We start from the raw sequence: 21,758 nt of genomic DNA, 5'->3' as shown, positions 1-21,758 counted from the left end.
GCCAGTAGATTACTGTTAAATCAAGGAAAAAACAGTATTTTACTGTAATATCTGAAGCTAATTTCTTGTGTGTGTCACCGTTGTGGAGGAGAGTAGAGCCAGTGTATGAGTTAAAGATGAACAATGAACTACTGATGTTATATTGCATGTTTCTCTATTTAAAGATAGCGGCTGTTTAGTTGCTGATGCAGTCAGAATCTCTCTGGTAGTTCCAGATTTGCATGTATGTGTGCTGTTGTGAAAAATAAGACATTAGAGTTAAACCGAACTTTTCTAATTAACTAAAATAAGTTATCATTATAAGTATGCTTCTAAGCATATATAGCACATTACTTCATAAACTCAATCAGCAGTTGACCAAGTTGAGGCAGTTGCTTTCAGTAAACAAAATGAGTTAACTTGAGTATTGTGTAAATCAATGTAGTCCATGTATTTTTACAGCAACATACTGTAAAATAACAGTACATTGCTGGCAACTGCAGCTGCCAGTATTTTACTGTTTTTTAACAGGACAATTTTTAACAGTGTAAAAAGGCAGAACCCTACTTACTCAGATTAGGATTTTTCTTTATGCGGTCCCCATAGATCTGCTACCTCCTAAATCAAACAGAGCTATTTAGTTATATAATGATCATTATTGTAGAATTAAGCAGACCAGTCGTACTTTAACTATTAGTAACAGGGTAATCACTATACTATTCAAATATTATTATAAGTTTAATAGATGAAAGTCTATCCTCTTAACCTTTTACAGTCTAAGTATACATGAATTAATGCCAATATGTTAGTCGGATCTCTAAAAACATTGTATAATGTGCCATGCTGCTCCGTCTACTGTGATTTAGTCTGTTACTAACCTGTACTGGGGCTTGTGGTGTTATGGACTTTAACGTAATCTAATAGAGATAATAACACAAACTCTGTTGGAATCATTCAAAAGATAACAATTAAAGTCAGGTAAATGAGTATAATGCCAATTCATTCAGTCAATTCATAAACGATCAATACAAGACATCAAATTATCAAAGACAAATCCAAGATTAAAAGATGCATCCCTGACTTCAAAATATACATAGCGTGGAACTTCATCAAACTTAATTTGAGGCTGATCTCAAAAATATAATAATTTTTACTGACAGAATTTCTAGGACTGTCATACCTTCAGCATGCAGTGGGATGGTTTACTGCTGAGTGTGACATGGCAGGGAAAGAAACAGCACCTGTAAGTCTGTCAGAAACCATGGTGCTTGACAGGAAAAAAGGTGGCTATCTCAAGTTTGAAGGAAAGTCCTTACCTCAAATGGAGTTCAAGTATTTTTTTTTTTGAGCAATGGAATGTGAGATTAAATGATGGATCAGTGCAGCAGTTATGCAGTTGATGTGATTGTCTGTTGTGTTGAAGTAGCTGAGATAAAATGCAGTGTTCTTAATTTACTGCTCAATCCATGTTCCTACTCTCAACTATGGTCGCGACTGAAAGGAAAAGATCTCAGATACAACCGGACACATTTTACAGTGTTATGACCCTCTTGTTTGAGTCACAACATAAAAGAGAGATGAACCAACAAAATAGCCTGAATGCAAATTATTTATTATAAAATGCAACTCATAGAACAATCAAAGCAACCAACAAATGTCTAGAGAAAATAATGAAGATAAAGAACTTAGGATATAATCACAACAACACGTTAACTACATGATACAAGGGATGCAAAACAAACCATAAGTTTAAAGACTCAATGAGATGGCAGGTCTTGCCATAAGGACTCCTGAGTAGACACAGCGTCCTGGGCTAGCTAGCACAACATTTTTTATAAACTCATTGATGAGTAATGCAGGCATCCAATCAGAATTTACCACATACTCCAACCTGGAGTCTTGGGATCATCACAGTGTAATACCTGTCGCTCTGCCTAAATAAAATATTTATTAAGTTTGTATTCTACTTAAAAAAGTTAATATAGTAAACTAGAAAGAATCTTGAACTTAAGAGTGAAGAAACTTTACTAATAAAAGATGCAACACAGGACAATTGAATGGGCATTCTAAACTTGAGGCCTTGGTATACTGCAAACTTACCATCCTGGAGCTCCACCCTCTTTGATGTGCGGTGTCTTCCCAGTGATTTGTTTCTCATTCAGGGAGTCAGACAGTGAACATCATCCAAAACAACACTAGCTACATGAATATACTGGAGAGTACAGATGTATCCGCGCCTGTACAATCACTTGCAAAGTGATTTTAAGCTGCAGAGGTGCTGTTTGCCAGATGTTTGTGAAACTGTTTTTCTCTCAGCCGCCATCATTGTGTTTATGGTAAATGCAAGGAACGCAACACATTTACAACCCCACATATGGCAGTGTAGGAGTGTTAAAAAACAGTATATCGTCACTCAGCCTTTTCAAACATTATTCAGACATGAAACATCCTGTGGACATGAGATAATGTTTTACTGCATTCATGTGTGAAACTTTTTGTCCATGTGTTTCTTAAGCTGCGCAGAATGAGTGAAACTCTGTAGACACTGATCAGATCTGTACGGTTTCTCTCCAGTGTGAATTCTCTTTTGTGTTTTCAGATGTGGAAACTGATTAAACCTCTTGTCACAGTGTGAACACGTGTACGGTCTCTCCAGTGTGAAACGTCTGGTGCAGTTTCAATTTTGTATTAAAAGTCTTCTCACACTTAAAGCACATATACTTTTTCACACCAGTGTGGGTCTTCATGTGTCTATTAAGGTCTGAGGAGTTGCTGAAACTCATCTCACACTGAAGCTGCGGTCACACTAGCGTTTAAGCATGTGAAATTCTGTTGTATGGCGCTGTGAAAAAGGGCGGGATTAAACAAGATGATTAGACATAAAAAAAAAAATAAATAAGCGATTGGTCCATATTTTACATTTCTATCCAGAGAGGTCATGTTTTGATCTTCAATTGGTCTCACACAGTCAAGTGATGCGATTTTGCAGGTCAGAGTTCACCAAGCTTGAACTTTGCAACTCAGTGAACTGCAAAACTTGATGCACAAACTTGGTTTCCGGTCTGACGCATTCCCGTGCTTATGAATGGAAATCCATGGGGAGAAAAGTCCAATGTGACCGCGGCTTCAGTGCAAGTTTCTTTCAAGTGTGGCTCATAATGTGTAGATAAAGGGATGATGAGCGGATGAAACTCTTCCCACACTGAGTTCAATTCAGCGCTATTTGTATAGCGCTTTTACAATGTAGATTGTGTCAAAGCAGCTTCACATAAATGGTCATAGTAACTAGAACAGTGTGGTTCAGGTTTTAGTGTTTAAGTTCAGTTCAGTTCAGTTTAGCTCAGTTCAGTGTGATTTAATCATTACTGAGAGTTCAAACACTGAAGAGCCAATTCATCGATGCGTAGCTGAGTGGTTTCTCTCTAGTGTGGATCTTCTTGTGATTATAAAGGGATGATGATTGTTTGAAACTCTTCCCACACTGAATGCATGTGAATGGTTTCTCTCCAGTGTGGATCCTCATGTGTTGATTAAGGGATGATGATTGGCTAAATCTCTTCCCACAATGCGTGCATGTGAATGGGTTCTCTCCAGTGTGGATCCTCATGTGAATCTTAAGACCGAAATTTCTTCCAAAACTCTTTCCACACTGAGTGCATGTGAATGGTTTCTTTCTGCTATGAATCATCATGTGTTCATTAAGGTGTGATGATCGACTGAAACTTTTCCCACACTGAGTGCATGTGAATGGTTTCTCTCTAGTGTGGATCCTCATGTGTTGATTAAGGTGTGATGATTGGCTAAAACTCTTCCCACAATGCGTGCATGTGAATGGTTTCTCTCCAGTGTGGATCATCATGTGAATCTTAAGACCGAAATTTCTTCCAAAACTTCTTCCACAATGAGTGCATGTGAATGGTTTCTCTCTAGTATGGATCATCATGTGAATCTTAAGATAGCCTTTTCTTCCAAAACTCTTCCCACACTGAGTGCAGGTGAAAGTATTTTTGTCTCCCCTTTTCAAAATACCATCAGTCTGTAAATGAGTTTTTTCCTCAATTTTGACATGATGTTCCTCCTCTTTACTCCCCTCATTCTCTTCAATTAGGTCTGAAATAAATAAAACATGTTTTCATTAAGTCTTAAAAACTCTCATCAAAAGTTGAAAAGTGAAAAGACACTGGAAACATTGGCTACACACACTGCAATTTTGATGCATGGTAAATGTAAAATAAACCAGATCATATTTTGTTTGGTCCATTAACGTGTACACATTTAAGCAGATTCATGTCATCTTTATTTATCTAGTTCTTTTACAATGCAAATGGTGTCAAAGCCACTTAACATAGAAGTTATAGTAAATTGAAACCGTGTCAGTCCAGTTTTCAGAGTTTCTTACATAATTGATCATAAAAGTAATTTTGGTCTTATTAATAAGACACAAATTTAAAAGCTCTAAATGGAATTTTTATTTGTTTATATTTATCATTACAACAAAATGTTTTTTCTAAAATGTGTAAAGCAGACAGGGAACAGGGCCGGAGTGGGACTCCTTTTTAGCCCTGGAATTTCAAGTCTTAGACCGGCCCACCTCAGTCGACGACTGACTATATTAATAATAATATGCGGATGATCTTCTTTTTCTGTCGAATCCAGATACATGTATTCCAAAAGTTTTTACAATAATTTCAGAATTTGGAAATGCTTCTGGATACAAAGTCAATCTAGCAAAAAGTTTCCTTTTCCCTATTAATGATAGAGCACAGCAAATGTCCTTCCAATCCTTTCCATTTTCAGTAAGTCCTGATAAATTTGTATAGTGAGTGTGACGCGCAAATATAAGGATTTGTTCAATAAAAATTTTTAAAACGACATTAGTGCCCAAGGACTTTTTAGTGCTCAAGGACACCTTACAAACAGGAGAACAAGAAAAGCAACAACCTTAAGAAGGTAGAGAAAATGGGAGACTAATAATACATAAAATAATGACAAAAGACCTAAGAACAAGAAACAAAAGAAACTCGTTCCTGTCTTTCAATAAGTGCTTATGTACAAGTGTTGAAGAGGAGTTATTTAAGAGAACTAGGCAGCACACTCAGGGCTGCAAGATGGATTTAATTTAGTATTCTTATTATTAAAATATATCTGAATGAGGATAAAATGACTGAGTTGTTCTTTGAGAATGAAAACCAACCTGTTTGTTCCTGCAGATCTTCCTGTTTGACTGTGAATGTCTCTTCAATCTTCAGGTCTTCACTCTCCTCTTTAATAAATGCCATCTTTATAACAGTGAGATCAGTTGCTTCAGCAGGAGCTTTTCACTGCGTTTGGACACTTTATCCTGTTTAAAATGAACAAAACCACAAACAGAAAAAAAAATAATTTCTCTTCAACACTTGCTTCAACAGTTTCTTTATATGTGAGTGATTAACAAAAATAAATCAGGTAAGTCTGAGCAAGAAACAATATCCACAAACAAATGACCTGATAAAAACTAGTCCTCCATTTCTTATATATATAATAATGTATACTTATATTAGAATGACATTATTCTATTAAATAAATTAAACCTTCATTAAAACACTTATTACACACATTTCTGTTGTTCAAACAATAGCCCTCGATTACTGTGATTAAAATAGTACTTCGTTGTAAAAAGAATTAAAATTATAGTCAACAGCAGGTATGTCATATTGGAAGAAAAACCTGAAACTTTAATCAATCGGTTTATATTTGTGTAAAGTTGTGAAACAAACCTTCCTCCAGTTAAACTGCAGCGCGGAAGCGACGCAGCCTAATGACGTCATACACCACGCCAAAATAAAAGTCTTTTTTGTTTAGTTTTTTTTTTTTTTTTTGCCACTCACTGTTGCAGTCAGGACATGATAAATTTCTCCCTCGTTTTCCACTTTACACAACATATCTGCTGTCTCTCATATACATCGATATTTAGAATTTGAAGTTGATCAAAACTTTTAATCCAAACATTTTAAAACAATTTTGAAAAACTTGTTTATTCCACTAAGTTTAAGTTTTTTTTTATTATTGTTGCAAAAAAGTTTACATCACAAAACAGGGAACAATCAACATCGCAAGGCATATTTACCATTAAAATATATAAAATAAATTTAATTTGTTATAACTGCAACAAAAGATTTACATCAAAAGAAAAACAAAACATTATGACAATGAATGTTTTAAAAATAAAGTATAGAGAGCTTCAGTTATTTTACTTTGGTTTCTGAAGTATTTGAAGCTTTCAGCCACTTTCTCTACCTCAGAAAGAAAACACCTAAAAGAGGGTCAGCACTTTTGATATTTACCCATTAAAATAAAGTTCACAACATCAGAGAAAGAACAATGTAAATCAGCTTTGTAAAATAAAATATCTTCTAGAACAATAGGGGGGACTGAAATCATCTTTAATGAAAGCCAAGGATGGATGTCAAACCAGAATTTAAAAGTAATTTCACAAGAAAAAAAATAAGTGATCGAGTGTTTCTGGAAGATTTGAGCATATCTATCAACATCAAAGTTAAATCTTTTTTGAATAAACTAATTCACAGGATATATCCTGAATACAATTCTGTAATGAGTTTCCTTAACCTTAGGTGCTACAGGATATTTAAGCTAAAAGGTAAAAGCTTTATCCTCTACTAAGGGTTTAACAACTCCTAGATGATGACACTTCAAATTACCAATGATAAGCGTTTAAATTGTTTGTAAATAAGCTTGATGTTACATTTACTATCGAAAATATCAACATTTGATATTTTTAAAAATGGAAGAAAAGTTATAAGTATAAATGGGAGATCAAAACAATTACTTTGAATTAACCTAAACAAAGCAATAGGTATAGCCTCGCAAATTTCAGTATAACCTTTATCTGTGATTTTAACTCTATATTTATTTAATAATCCGTTTTAAGATAGTAGCAGTAAATTTTTGTCTAACAAATCATTAATAAATATAATGCCTTTATTGTACCAGTCACTTTTAAACAGTGATTTTCTGTTAATAATAACAACCCTTTTATTCCAAAGAGTGGATTTATGAGGGAAAAAATATGGGTAAATATAATTTTCCAAAAAAGTAGTGCTTGCTTATGAAAATTAGACAGCTTCAAAGGACTTTTTGAACAATCATAATTACATCTTAATACAAATTCAAGGCCACCATTTTTTTAAACAAATTATTTGGGATATGATACAATATTGAATAAGGCTTAGCTAAACACTCTTTCAACCATTTAACTCTAAAAGTGCTAAGAAGACATTCAAAATCGATAGCTTTCAAACCTCCATATTCATACTCTTTGACCATATGATTCTTACTTAAATAATGTGATTTATTTTTCCAAATAAATTTAAATAATATTGAATTTATAGATTTAACTATTTTGGGAGGAGTATATAAAGGATAAGTTAAATATATAATTTTAGATAATCCTAGTCAAAAGAATTTTACCCTATATGGAAAGGTCTCTAGCTAGACAATGATTTAGGGATTTTTCATCCCTTCCATTTTTATATTAAAATTTTAACGTTCTCTATGAACAGAATTTTTGGTGATGGTAACTCCCAAGTATTCAACTTCTTCTTTTACTAGAATACCCTCTAATTCTCTTAAAGTACAATTCTGAATAGTTAATACTTATAAAATATTAATATTTTCTTAGGTTTAAGGTCAATTTAGAAGTTTTAGGAAACAGAAATTTTGGCAAGAGCTAAAGGGAGCACCTCCTTATTTTTAAGAAATAATAAAGTGTCATCTGCAAACTGACTTAAACTAAAAGTCCTACCAAGTATATCAATACCTATAGTGTACTCTGAATTTTTTTAAATATAATGACATAAGTTCAACAGCTATATTAAAAAGTAAAGGTGAGATGGGACATCCTTGACGGATTCCTCTTTTGATGTAAACTCTAGGAGATGATCCTGAATTCAGGAATTTACTATTGAATATATCAGTATAGAACATGGAAATTACCCTACAAAAGCTCGGACTAAACCCAAAAGTTTCTAAAGACTTTCTAAAGACAAAAAAGCATGCTCAAGGGTATCAAATGCCTTGAAAAAGTCTAGAAATAGAAATAAACTTGTCTGAGGAATTAAATACCTATAATCAAGCATATCAACTATCAGTCTGAATACTTCTCACTTTAATGAAAGCTGATTGTATTTCATTAATTATCTTGCCTATACCTTTTTTGAGTCTATTGGCAAATACATGAGAGAGAAATTTAAAATCATTGGACAAAAGAGTTTTGGGTCTCCTATTATTTAAAAATAATTTGTCATTGCTTGGCTATGGAACTAAAATTATTAAAATCTGCTTCGTAGAAGTCGATAGTTCTGCTTTCTCTTTACTTTCCTTAAGTGCTTCAAAAACTAAAAATCTTATCTCTGGCAAAAAATGTTTATAAAACTCAACTGTAATTCCGTGTATGCCTGGGATTTTCCATTGGACATTTTAGAAATAGCAACATCAAGTTCAGAGATAACAATGTCAGATTCCATCATTTCACGGAAGCAGTCATCTATAATAGGAACTTTATCTTTTAAAAAGGAAAAGAAAAAGTCACAATCACTCTCATTAAATTTTGATTTATATAATAATATGAATAGATGTGATCATCAATCAAAGTTTTCTCTTCACTTACATCGTTATTTATGCTAAGTTTATTAATAGTTTTTGAAGATTGTCTATGCTTTACTAAATAAAAAAAAAAATATATATGAAGAATTTTTCTCCCCCTCCTCTATCCGTTTCACTCTAGATCGTAAAGCTCCTTTAGCTTTCTCTGTATAGTAGTCATCCAACTCTGATTGCAAAATACGAAGTTCAATTTGTTCTATATCTCCAAGAAAATCTTTATCACCAAGGTTATTTAATCTAGGTAAAACTGTTAACTGTCTTTTTTTTCCTAACAGAGGAAAACAATAGCTCATTACAGCAGAGCCATTTTTAACTCAATTTGAGAAAAGCATGTGGCAAAAGAAAAAGAAAACCAAACAGCAAATAGGGAGAAAAGCATTTGCCAAATGCTTATTTAAAAAGCTGTTTAAAATGTGTTTTGTGATTTATTAATAAAAAATTTTACTGTTTGGTTAATCAGCCTTTAAAACATGAATTAAATATCAATACAGTAATAAAGTGTCTATTTATTTATACATTTAAAATGTTTTTGTAATGCATTGTTTTATTGCTTAATTAAATGACATTTAAAAACACAATTCAAACATATCTATTTATTTGTCCATTTAAATTGTGATTTATTTATGTATATTTTTATGCTGGGTGAAGCAGGGGCGCAGTAGGTTGTGCTGTCGCTTCACAGCAAGAAGGTCGCTGGTTCGAGCCTCGGCTCAGTTGGCGTTTCTTTGTGGAGTTTGCATGTTCTCCCTGCATTCGCGTGTGTTTTCTCCGGGTGCTCCGGTTCCCCCCACAGTCCAAAGACATGCGATACAGGTGAATTGGTAAAGGCTAAATTGTCCATAGCGTATGAGTGTGTGTAGATGTTTCCCAGAGATGGGTTGCAGCTGGAAGGGCATCCGCTGCGTAAAAACTTGCTGGATAAGTTGGCGGTTCATTCCACTGTGGCGACCCCGTATTAATAAAGAGACTAAGCCGACTAGAAAATTATGACATTTTTATGCTTCAATAATTAAATTAATCATTTGAGTCTTTGTTTTTCTAACTAGCACTCCTGATCCTCCATCATCATGACAGTGAAGACTAATCATGTGTAAAATTCAGGCTTAAACGTGAATAAATGATATTTTAAAGAACATTAAAAATGCAATAACGTTTTAGTGAGCAGAATAATATTATTATAAAATATTCCAAACTTTTTTACTGGGTCTGTATATTATGGTATTTACAACTATTTGTTGTACAACATTTTTTTTTTTACATAGGTGAAAACCTTTGTTGAACCCACCTGTTTCTGATGTTTGCTGGGGAGCGATTCTGAATGTCTGGCAACTGTGCAGAGCTAAAAAAAAAAAAAAAAAAAGATCACTGTATTAAGTAGTTTGAGGGGACATGTGGTACATAGTCCAGTGGCTCCCAGTGCTTCAGCATCTCTGTACATGTTTCCGGTGGAGCTGGTGGTACTGCTGGTGCTGGTTGTGGCCAAATATAGTGGGAACTATAGTAAAAGTTCAGTGGCATCTGAGGTAACAGGTGGATATTCTATTGATGGAGCAGATGGAAGAAGTGGCTTTGGTGCTGATCCAGATTCCTCGTCACCTCATCAAAATTAAATGGAAACTTGTTAAAATAGATTATAATCGCATTTGACTTTTTTCACTTGAAATGACAATCTTTTTGCTATATTAAAATTATTCAACCGATTCTTTAAACAGGGTTTTGCTTGTCACCCTAAAGAGTTTAAAACAATAATTAATATTATCCCTAAAAACATCACAGTATTGATCAGAGGTTTTCTTTCACACTATTCTGTAATGTTGTCTCTTCCATCTTTATTTTTTAGAGATTCAAAATGTAATAACAAGTTTTAAATGAATATTCTTATTCAAAGGCTTCATAATCAGCTCAGACCTCATTTATTTTTAAAGATTTTAATTCACAGGAATTAGAAAAATAAGACAACAAGTTACATTTCTTATTCAATTCTCCCCAAATTTAAAGAACTCCAGTTAAAATGATTAATGATGTGTATCCATCAAAATTATTCCTGAGATTAAAAGTTGATAATAAGGATAACTTGTCAATTTTGTGAAAGTCATATTGAAAACACTGAGCATGTTTTCTTTAATTGCATATATTCATGTCTTATGTCAATATCCATGTGAACCCTTTTTACAATAAACAAGTTAAATTTAATGTGACTAAAGAAAATTGTACACAGCATTAAATAGTTAATAACCGTTTATGCTTTGCAAAAAATTCTTCATTCATAAATATATAAATTTATAAATGTTGGTTTTTAAACCTTTTAAAGGGTGACAATGAGATTAATAGACCCATACTAGTTTAAAAAAGTATCCTTTTTCAGTTTTATTTTGCCCACCTAACATTGCTGTTAGTAATAGTAGTCACACACACACACACACACACACACACACACACACACACACATATATATATATATATATATATATATATATATATATATATATATATATATATATATATATATATATATATATATATATATAATACCTGGTACATCTTCACCCCTCTTCAGTTATTGATTTTAAATCTTCAGGTTCAAAGGGTTTCATTCCAGTAACTTGAGATGTATTCAAGAGTTCACACTTGTCCCCAGATGCTATCTCATGCTATCCCGGGAAAGCCTTAAGCTCTGCTGGACAAGGCCTCATTTTTTCTCTCCATTGTGAAGCTTCATGTGATTGACGAGGCTTCTTTTATGTTTGAAGACCTTTCCACTCTCACTGCATCGAAAACGCTCGCCTGAGTGAATCTTCATGTGTTGCTTAATGGAGTCTTTGCATGAGAGACTCTTTCCACACTGATCACATGTAAACACTGTGGTTCCAGTGTGACCATTCGTGTGATTCATGATTCTTTGGTTGTGAAGCTCTTTCCACAATGAGCACATGCAAACGGCTTCTGTCCGGTGTGACTTATCATGTGGTGTTTGAGTGAGCTTTTATGTGGGAACCTTTTACCACACTCTGTGCATGTGTAAGGTTTCTCTCCAGTGTGAATCCTCATGTGGATGGTAAGGTTTTGTTTTTGAGAAAAACCTTTCCCACACTGTGTACAAATAAAGCTTCTCTCTCCAGTGTGAGTTCTCATGTGGACTTCAAGATTGCCATTTTGCTTACAACTCTTTCCACACTGAGGGCAAGAGTAGAGCCTCTCTCCAGTGTGAATTCTTCTGTGCACTGCCAAGTTTCCTGTAGAATAGAAGCTTTTTCCACACTGTTGGCATGCGTACAGCCTCTCTCCAGTGTGAATTCTCATGTGCACTTTTAAGTTTCCTGTATTATAGAAGCTTTTTCCACACTGTTTGCAGGTGTAAGGTTTCTCCCTAGTGTGGTCAAGGTTTGGCTTTTGACTGAAACTCTTTCTACTCTGTTTACAGCTGAAATTACACCTAGACTTGGATTTCCGAGGTTTTCTGTGTGATGAAGTCTTTTTAGTGAGTGTGGGTTTTTAATCAGTCATTATTTCTTGTTGTTTCTCTTCTATTTCATTCCATTGATGTGTCTGTTCTTTTAGCACTATCAGGTCTTCAAAAAAGAACAAAAAAGTGAACTTTAGTATAAAGGCTTAAAGTGGCAAGCATGTAATGGATGTTTACCCTAAATATTAAAATGAGCTTACCATTTACTCTCCATCATGTGGTTTTAAACATTTCCTGTCTTCTGGAACACAAAGTAAGCCAGCATTTTTATCACAATATCGTATTTTGTCTTCAACAGAATCAAGAAACTCATCAAGGTTTAAAACCACACAATGGAAAGTAAATGGTGAGGCTATTTTCATATCTGTGTCAGAAAGTCATACCAACACTGACTCACATAATTAACACAACTCTTGACTCTGGTTTATTCCCCACTGTATTACTACTGTAATTGTGAATCTTTACTGTTCCTGTTTCAATAGGGTGCTCTTGCTAAAAGGAGCAATGGCAGAGAGAGACTTCCAGTGCAGACTTTAAGATGCTGCAATCTAATCATGGGAAAGACACTTGCTCCTGAGCAGATTCGAGCTTGGGAATGTGTTGCTGTCACACTAACAAGTCTGCCGTGAGTTTCAAAGAACACATTATACTGACTAGTTGCCAACTTAAATTTACTCTCTCATTTCCAGCGTTCACTGAGAACGCGCACACACTCAAGCAGTTTGGCCGTGTTTAAGTGTGGTTTATTCATAAACTAATTTCGAGAGGATCACGTGCTTATAATCAACACGGCTGGCTCCTTGTTAGCTCCGTAATCAGCCCTATTAGATGATTACGGAAGCAATATAAATAACCTGAGTTTTTCACTCCAGTTATCTTCGTCTTGAAGCTCCCCCCCTTTCCACCCCTACATCCTCCCACTTTTTCTGATCGGGCGACACGGTGGCCCAGTGGCTAGCACTGTTGCCTCACAGCAAGAACACCGCCGGTCCAACCCATCGGGTTGGTTGGTGTTTCTGTGTGGAGTTTGCATGTTCTCCCCGTGTTTGCTTGGGTTTGCCCCGGGTTCCCCGGTTTCCTCCCACCGTCCAAAAACATAAACCATAGCCAATCGACTAAAACAAATTATTACCCAATACAACCTGAGTTTACACTTCTCATGGTGACAAGCAGGGGAGTTCTTAAGACCTACCTGACCTCGAATTCCCCTCTCGCCCTTACAACTGGAGGGAGCTCCGGGCTCAGGGATATTACAAGCTCAGGGCTCTCTCCCAGGACAGCATGCCAAATACGCTTTATTGATTATCAGCTAAGTGTGAACTCTTGAAAACCACATCAGATTTGAACCCAATGAATTTGGCCATGCATTGCTGGAGCTCCTCCACAAAGAAAGAGAACTGCTTAATACCAGCTTAGGAAGCACTCCCACCTTCCTGTCAACCACAGTTCTGTCTCTATTTGTGCACACCTCAAGCCATTTGAAGTCTACTCCAAACGGCAGTCAGCTGCCATGCATTTAAGCACCTGATTACAAGGTAACTGTTATTTCACAAAACAGTGAAAGTTACTGATTCCATCACAGCAGACCCCACATTGTTGTTGTTATTATATTCAAATGAAGTTACAGAGTATTACTACTCTAATTGTGAATCTTTACTGTTCCTGTTTCAATAGGGTGCTCTTGCTAAAAGGGGCAATGGCAGAGAGAGCCTTCCAGTGCAGAATTTAAGATGCTGCAATCTAATCATGGGAAAGACACTTGCTCCTGAGCATATTCGAGCTTGGGGATGTGTTGCTGTCACACCAACGAGTCTGCCGTGAGTTTCAAAGAACACATTATACTGACTAGTTGCCAACTAAAATGTACTCTCTCATTTCCAGCGTTCACTGAGAACGCGCACACACTCAAGCAGTTTGTTTGTGTTTAAAACCACATCTGGTAGCAGTGGGATTCGAACCCACACCCCTCAAAGAGACTGGAGCCTAAATCCAGAGCCTTAGACCCCTTGGCCATGCTACCCTAGATATATCCATGCAGTGGATCTTTTTTCTGCCCAGTTTGACGGAAGCAGAACAGCAGAGAAGACGCCGAGCTTCCTAGTGAAGCCCTTCAACTTTGGCCAAGGAGTCTACATTTGGATGTGAGCTGAAGCGTGCAGTATCACTTTGCAAGTCTGTTTGCTCAAGCAGAGAGGTCATTCTCAAGCATCCTAAAAGGACTGCCTGGCAGCGTATGGGATTCGAACCCACGCCCACGAAGAGACTGGAGTCTAAATCCAGCGTCTTAGATCCCTTGGCTACGCTATCTCAGATGACTCCATGCAGTGGTCCCTTTTCTGCCCAATTTTACAGAAGCAGAGAGGACGCCGAGCTTCCTAGTGAAGACCGTCAACATTGGCCAAGGAGTCTACGTTTGGATGTGAGCGGAAGCACGCAGTATTACTTTGCAAGTCTGTTTGCTAAAGCAGAGAGGTCATTCTCAAGCATCCTAAAAGGACTGCCTAGCAGCAGTGGGATTCGAACCCACGCCCCCGAAGAGACTGGAGCCTTAATCCAGCGCCTTAGACCGCTCGGCCACGCTACCTTGCCACCTGTTTCCCTGAGCAGTTTTCGCACCAACTTGTTTCAAGGAGCGCAACAGCACTGGGAAATCAGTTGAATTCGGCCATGCATTGCTGGAGCTCCTCCACAAAGAAAGAAAACTGCTTAATACCAGCTTAGGAAGCACTCCCACCTTCCTGTCAACCACAGTTCTGTCTCTATTTGTGCACACCTCAAGCCATTTGAAGTCTACTCCAAACGGCAGCCAGCTGCCATGCATTTAAGCACCTGATTACAAGGTAACTGTTATTTTACAAAAGAGAGAAAGTTACTGATTCCATCACAGCAGACCCCACATTGTTGTTGTTATTATATTCAAATCCAGTTATAGAGTATTACTATTCTAATTGTGAATCTTTACTGTTCCTGTTTCAATAGGGTGCTCTTGCTAAAAGGGGCAATGGCAGAGAGAGACTTCCAGATGCTGCAATCTAATCGTGGGAAAGACACTTGCTCCCGTTCAGATTCAAGCTTGGGGATGTGTTGCTTTCACTACGACGAGTCTGCCGTGAGTTTCAAAGAACACATTATACTGACTAGTTGCCAACTTAAATGTACTCTCTCATTTCCAGCAATCACTGAGAACGCGCACACACTCAAGCAGTTTGTTTGTGTTTAAAACCACATCTGGCAGCGGTGGGATTCGAACCGATTCGAGACTGGAGCCTAAATCCAGCGCCTTAGACCCCTTGGCCACGCTACCCTAGATATATCCATGCAGTGGTCCCTTTTCTGCCCAATTTTATATAATAATTTCATTTCATTTTCAATTTTAGCAGATATTTTGCGAACAGTGTTTTAAAATGAAATTGTTAATCTGATTTTCATTTTCATTTCCAATGTTTATTTGATTTATTTAAAATTGGCAGGATTTACCTTCCAAACACATCAAGTTCAACTGGAGAAAGAAATGATGATCTCTTTTTTTAAAGATGTTGCCATCGTCACTCGTAATATCTGTGCTCCATTGATAATGCCTTTTTATAGTCATGGTGTGCACGCTTAAAGAGCCCATATTATACATGAAATAGGGTCATATCTTGGTTGTAAGGGTCTCCAACAACAGTCTAATATGCATGCAAAGTCAAAAAACACTTTCATGGTCTTATAATCTGCATTTTTTTTTACCTAATTATCCCAGCGACTCCTGTATGAATCGTCCAGTGATTCATTTGTTCCCAAACCCCTCCTTAGCGCAAAGCTAATCTGCGCTGATTGGACCGATGACAGCCTGTCACGATTGGTCGACTGCCTTCAGTCAGACAATGAAATGCCCAATAGCTAATCAGCAATATAAAAGTAATCACAGTTCATACGCGCTCCATAGTGTAGGCGTGGATTTTTGCTGCCACATACACACACACACACCTCTGGACGACAACGCTCCCGCTTCCGCCCGCACCCGCCAGGTTTTAGCCTGAACCCGACCGCTCCCGCTTATATTTAGAATTTCTTGTCCCGGTGCCCGAACCGCCCCGTTTTCTGCCCGCCGCGCCCGATCCCGCTAAAGAGCGGGGGAGAACATAACCGAAAATCACCCAGCAAAACAGTCCAGAGACAGCCAGACAGAGCTCGCTCGCTCTCTCTCTCTCTCTCTCTCTCTCTCTCATACGCGCGCACTAACACATACACACAAGCGCCAAGCAGACACACAGGCAGGCAAAGCTCTGTCTCATTCGCATAGCAATATCCACGATATTGCTAGACAGCCCGCTCCCGTCCCAAATTATACCTGTTACCGACCGCTCCCGCGATTGATTCGGAAATTTATTCCCGCGGCTGTCCCCACGCCAGATTTCTGCGGCGCGCCAATAAATTTCCATTTGCAGACCTCTACCACGGAGCTCCGTAAACAAACAGCACGCGTTGCGTTTTTAACGTGACTTTGCACGCGATAAGAGAATATAGCCAGTTAACCTGATACAGTACACTCGGTTACAAGTAACAAATCACAACTAAATACATTTGCAAGCTAGAGTCAACGAGGCAACTTTAATCGCACGTACTTACATTTGAGAAATGGAGGAAGAAACTCATCCTGACGTCCATTAGTAAGTAACTCTTTACTGATCCTTACTTTAACAAACGCAGATGAAGTATTCTTTGTAGCCTGTAGTTTCCAGAAGTTTCCAACTGCTTGGTTATAATGCTGAGGTTTCATCTCTGGGTAGAGAATCGATAATGTCCATCTGCAGTGTGACTTCAATCGACCGGCATGTTTGTGTGCGTGTGTTTGTGGGGGTGTGTGTGTGTCTGGGTTACTGCGTCAGAGGGCGGGGCCTCAGGTTTGAAATCTCCCGGGTTTGCGCGCGCACGTGAATAACTTGGTTTCGTTCGTACGTCATGGCGAAACACCTAATGAATCGGTATCAAGGCGACTCGTTTGAAGCACTATGAGTCGACTCTTTTATAGATGAATCAACCGTTTTAAACACTGTATTCTTACAGATTTAAGCCTTAGCTGGATACTTCACTTCACTTAGAGCTGTGTTACACACTACATGGAGGGGAATTTTCAAAAACCCATAATATGGGCTCTTTAACTTTGACTTGGTCTACTCAAAGTTGATTGACCTAACTCAGATCAGCTATTCTGAAACCGAAAACTCTGGGTTTTTAATCTCTCGGTAAATCAACTCAGAGTTCAAGTTTAAACTCTGAGTTGTTTGAACCTTCTTACTGAAACAGGCCCCAGATTTATATGTAAGCACCATTTTTGTGTTTGTACGCAGTCTATACTCTGTAGGCACAATGTAGGATTCAAAATGGCCTTTCACGCTATGGATCTCGTTACCCTTTTAGTCATAACAGGTAATTTGCTTGAAAATAAAGGAAGTTAATAACACACAAACATATCTCAGCTACTGTGTCTCTTCCATCAAACATCGCTCCCAACTTGAAGTGAGACATTAAAGACCAACCCAGGTGGGACTTGAACCCACAATTCCCAGCTCCGGAGGCTGATGCCTTATCCATTAGGCCATTGGGCCACATCACTAATATTTTATCAAGGATCTCTTGTATGCCTTCTCTAGGCTGTTTTTTACTGCCTGTGAACTGTAATATGCGTCCAGGGAGTTGCTGACGCACGTAACAAAAACAACATGAACAAAAAGTAAATTGGACCAGTTTCACAGAATCTTTTTGTGGCACTGCAGTGTGCTCTTTCAGGGCTCGTTGGTCTAGTGGTATGATTCTTGCTGTGGGTGTGAGAGGTCCCAGGTTCAAATCCTGAAAGAGCCCTATGTCTGTCACAGAAAAAGAAGTGATGCTTTGGCATTTCTGTGTAAATTGTAGCAGCTTTTGCTGTGACTTTGGTTAACGAACATTTAGTGGATTTCTGATCTAAATTAGTCTAACATGTACAATTATACAGACAAAAAAGGAGCAGCAATGATTCGGTTGTTAGATTTGTTTATGGATCTTGAACAACCCACCAGCTTTATATGTAAGCACCATTTTTGTGTTTGTACGCAGTTTCTTCGCTGTAAGCACCATGCAGGATTCAAAATGGCCTTTTGCGTCAGGTATCTCGTTACCCTTTTAGTCATAACAGGTAATATGCATGACAGTAAAGGCAGTTAATGACACGCAAACACATCTTAAGAAGATTTTCACAGCTACTGTGTTTCATCCACAAAATATTGATCCTAACTTGAAGTGAGACCTTCAAAAACAACCCAGGTGGGACTTAAACCCACAATCCCGAGCTCCGGAGGCTGATGCCTTATCCATTAGGCCACTGGGCCATGTCACTAGTCTTCTATCAAGGATCTCTTGTATGCCTTCAACAAGATGCCACTGCATGGAAAACTGCACTTTAGGATCTCGATGCCAGTTTGCATTCCGTCAAATAAGAACTAATGGACAAACATTTTCTTTGTGAAATTGTTCATATTCGTGTCTCATCAGTCCTGGGGTATGGTTCTAGCATATAGTACGACTGGTCTTGAGAGTTTCGAATTCCAGTCAAGGCCACTCTCATTAACTTGAAATCACAACCTTTCTGCAGCTATTTTCTTGTTTGCATTTTATCACCATCTACCTAACATGAGACTGTTATTTGAGAGCCACGGGGTACTTGAAGTCAAGATCTCCATTTCCAGAGCTTAGCGGAACCTTTTAGGTTTGTAACGTGACAGTGAGATTCAAGCAAGATTGGATGAATCTTAATTAAAGTGTACAGCAAGTCTGAGAATTCGAAGCTAACTATTGTCCTCAGACACCTAAGCTTTGAGTAGACAAGTCAGGATTTTTTCACACAACTTAAATGTAACCCAACAAACACAACCCAAACATGACCTGAATGCACAATCCCCAGCTTTGAATGGTTATGCCTTATCCATTAGGCCACTGGGCCAATACTAGCATTTGCTATATCTGTTGTATGACTCAAGAAGTATAAAGGGACTAAGCCGACAAGAAAATGAATGAATGAATGACTTAAGAAGTTCTTGTAACTCAGAAACAGCACTTTAGGATCCCCATTGCTTTCAGACGATCTGTTGTGTACACCTAATGACAAAACAGCTTCTCTAAAGAGTTTTCCATTGTCATGTCTTTTTGACCTAAGGCACATGTGTCAAACTCAGTTCCAAAAGGGCCGCAGCTCAGCACAGTTTAGTTCCAACCCTAATTAAACACACCTGATCAAACTAATTGAGTCCTTCAGGCTTGTTTGAAACCTACAGGTAAGTGTTTTGGAGCAGGGTTGGAACTAAACTGTGCAAGGCTTCGGCCCTTTTGGAACTGAGTTTGACACCCCTGACTTAGGGGTATGAACCTAGCTTTTTGAAGATCACACTGGATTGTGCTGCAAAGCCAACTTAAAAGCAACTGCATCAAAGACAACCCAGGTGGGACTTGAACCCACAATCCCCAACTTCGAAGGCTGGTGCCTTATCCATTAGGCCACTGGGCCATATTTTACAGACTGTGAACTGTAATATGTCTCCAGGGAGTTGCTGACGAACGTAACAAAAACAACATGAACAAAAAGTAGATTGGACCAGTTTCAAAGAATTTTTTTGTGGCACTGCAGGGTGCTTCTTCAGGGCTCGTTGGTCTAGGTGTATGATACACGCTTAGGGTGCAAATCCTGGATGAGCCCTACGTCTGACACAGAAAAAGCAGTGGAGTGGTGCTGTGCTGTCTATGGTGTTTCTATGTTAATTGTAGCACCTTCAGCTGTCATTTCAGTTAATGAACATGTAGTAATGCACTTCTGATCTAAATCAGTCTAACTTGTACAATTACACCGACAAAAAAAAAAGCATCCTATAGGATTTCTTTGAAGCAATCTAGTTTGAATTTTGATCATATTTTGGAACCATATAGGATTGTTTTGTAGTACAATACATAAAAATCCTTTAGGATAGTTTCTACAATATTTTAATTAGATCCAATTCATATCTTAATTAATAAATGCTTTTCTATCCGCTAGTTAAGTGGTGACGTGTTGGTGACGTATGCAATGCTGTTTCCCTGTCCAAGCTGCCACTCATTTGAGTTGAGAACTCATTCTTTTATGATTACTTTTTATTCATATCACACAGTAAAGTTAATTGTATGTCATAGTCATAGCCCACCCAGCAATAGTTCGTCGAAAAGACGTCGAAAAGACGACATTGTCAGACGTCCAAACAACGTGGAAAACAGGTGGGAAAGTGAAAGACGAAACTACGTCTTTTTAACGTCGTCGAAAAGACGTAATTGTAAGACGTCCAAACAACGTGGAAAACAGGCGGGAAAGTGAAAGTTGAAAAGACGTCTTTTTCATGTCGTCGAAAAGACGTAATTGTAAGACGTCCAAACAACGTGGAAAACAGGTGGGAAAGTGAAAGGTGAAAAGACGTCTTTTTCATGTCGTCGAAAATACGTCAATTTTAAGTCGAAATCTGGTTGTGAGAAATACCTTTATAAACGTTTTAGAAAATTCACATAATTCAGAAATTCAACATTTTGTTTAAAAAATATTATTTATTAGCCTAATATTTGCAGACAAAAGTAATGACAAAACATGTATTGGTCAATTTAACATTAACAACAACAAAAGCATCAGATAGTGTTTTCAGCTCTGCGTCTGCCACCGCCAGACCGTACAGGTGATCTCTCACGGCCCTGTAAATTCCGTGGCTGTTGTGTCGCAGTTTGGCTGCACCTGCTATAACAAAGAAAAACTCTGTTTTAGTTGATATAATGCTCATCCTTATGTGTTATTTTGAGAAAATTAACGTGACATTCAAATAATAAATGCTATTTTGACTGCATGATACACACGTTTTTGTTTAAGGACACATTTCAGTTAATTTAACCATACTTTTTATTGTATTATTATTTATTTTTAAGAAATGGAAAGAGATGGCAAAATACACACATCCTACTCAAGAAAAAGTGATACTGATGCTTAAAACAACTCTGGTAAAAGTTGAAGTAGCCTACTGACTGCACTTTTGTAGTCAAATATGGCCTCAAACACGTAATAAAAAAAGTTTCTATTACTACCTGTTTTTCATGCAGGTAACTAGACTCACATCCAGGCCCGGCGCCAGGAATCAGAACTGAGGGGGCATTTTAAATCCATAGGGGGGCACTAGACCTGGTGGCTGATTTTGGTCTCTCTTGTTCCTTTCATTTAGGCTATTTATTCACATTTATTATTACTTTACTTTGTTACTGACTTAAGGCAGTATTATACGTTTTAATAGTGATATTAATATGCACACTGTCGCTATTACAGGCATATGAATGTTTAAAGTTTTAGGTAAAGACGTCAAATTATGCCCACACATGCAATCTGACCCACGATCAGACTATTCGTATAACCGGTAAATAAATATAAATCAGCTAACTGAGTCATCCCGCTTTACGGAGCCTATTATCCAACCAACATCAGTGTTAGGGAAAAGCTAAATGTTACCCTAATGTCATTCAAAACAATTACTTCGTTACATTTTAAGGCATTAGTGTAGCCAGAAAAATACCTAAAAAATATGCCTAAATTCAGTTATTACCGTGAAAATTTGTTTGGCACGGATAACAGGCAACTTAATAG

General features: G+C 37.5%; 1 protein-coding gene, 1 long non-coding RNA gene, 3 other non-coding genes and 1 pseudogene across 5 annotated transcripts in view; 1 reads left to right on the top strand and 5 right to left on the bottom strand.

Annotated features, from left to right (window-relative positions):
• The window catches only part of LOC141381752 (uncharacterized), a 537,547-nt gene that overhangs the window by 6,536 nt on the left and 509,253 nt on the right, over positions 1-21,758 (top strand). The gene's annotated exons all lie outside the window — the stretch shown is intronic.
• Positions 1,573-5,775, bottom strand: LOC137490992 (uncharacterized). The gene is made up of 3 exons (XM_068220024.2): positions 5,736-5,775; positions 5,174-5,320; positions 1,573-4,089 (listed from the first exon to the last, which is right to left on the bottom strand). The coding sequence occupies exons 2-3, from the start codon at positions 5,256-5,258 to the stop codon at positions 3,353-3,355; spliced, it is 822 nt and encodes a 273-aa protein (XP_068076125.1). The 5' UTR covers positions 5,259-5,320; positions 5,736-5,775; the 3' UTR covers positions 1,573-3,352.
• On the bottom strand, positions 11,308-20,332 carry LOC137491430 (uncharacterized; annotated as a pseudogene).
• trnal-uag (transfer RNA leucine (anticodon UAG)) lies at positions 14,041-14,123 on the bottom strand. The gene has a single exon. It is a non-coding gene; the product is annotated as a tRNA-Leu (tRNA).
• Positions 14,606-14,687, bottom strand: trnal-aag (transfer RNA leucine (anticodon AAG)). Its single transcript has one exon. It is a non-coding gene; the product is annotated as a tRNA-Leu (tRNA).
• trnar-ucg (transfer RNA arginine (anticodon UCG)) lies at positions 19,553-19,625 on the bottom strand. Its single transcript has one exon. It is a non-coding gene; the product is annotated as a tRNA-Arg (tRNA).

Source organism: Danio rerio, chromosome 4 (genome assembly GCF_049306965.1).
Source record: "Danio rerio strain Tuebingen ecotype United States chromosome 4, GRCz12tu, whole genome shotgun sequence".
NCBI lineage: Eukaryota > Metazoa > Chordata > Actinopteri > Cypriniformes > Danionidae > Danio > Danio rerio.
This window is presented reverse-complemented; position numbering and strand designations above follow the sequence as displayed.

Excerpts from the sequence above, each read along its gene's own strand:
- LOC137490992 (XM_068220024.2), bottom strand. The coding sequence starts at position 5,258 with ATGGCATTTATTAAAGAGGAGAGTGAAGACCTGAAGATTGAAGAGACA. Across the intron at positions 4,090-5,173 it reads AGATCTGCAGGAACAAACAG|ACCTAATTGAAGAGAATGAG; the intron begins GTTGGTTTTCAT and ends TATTTATTTCAG.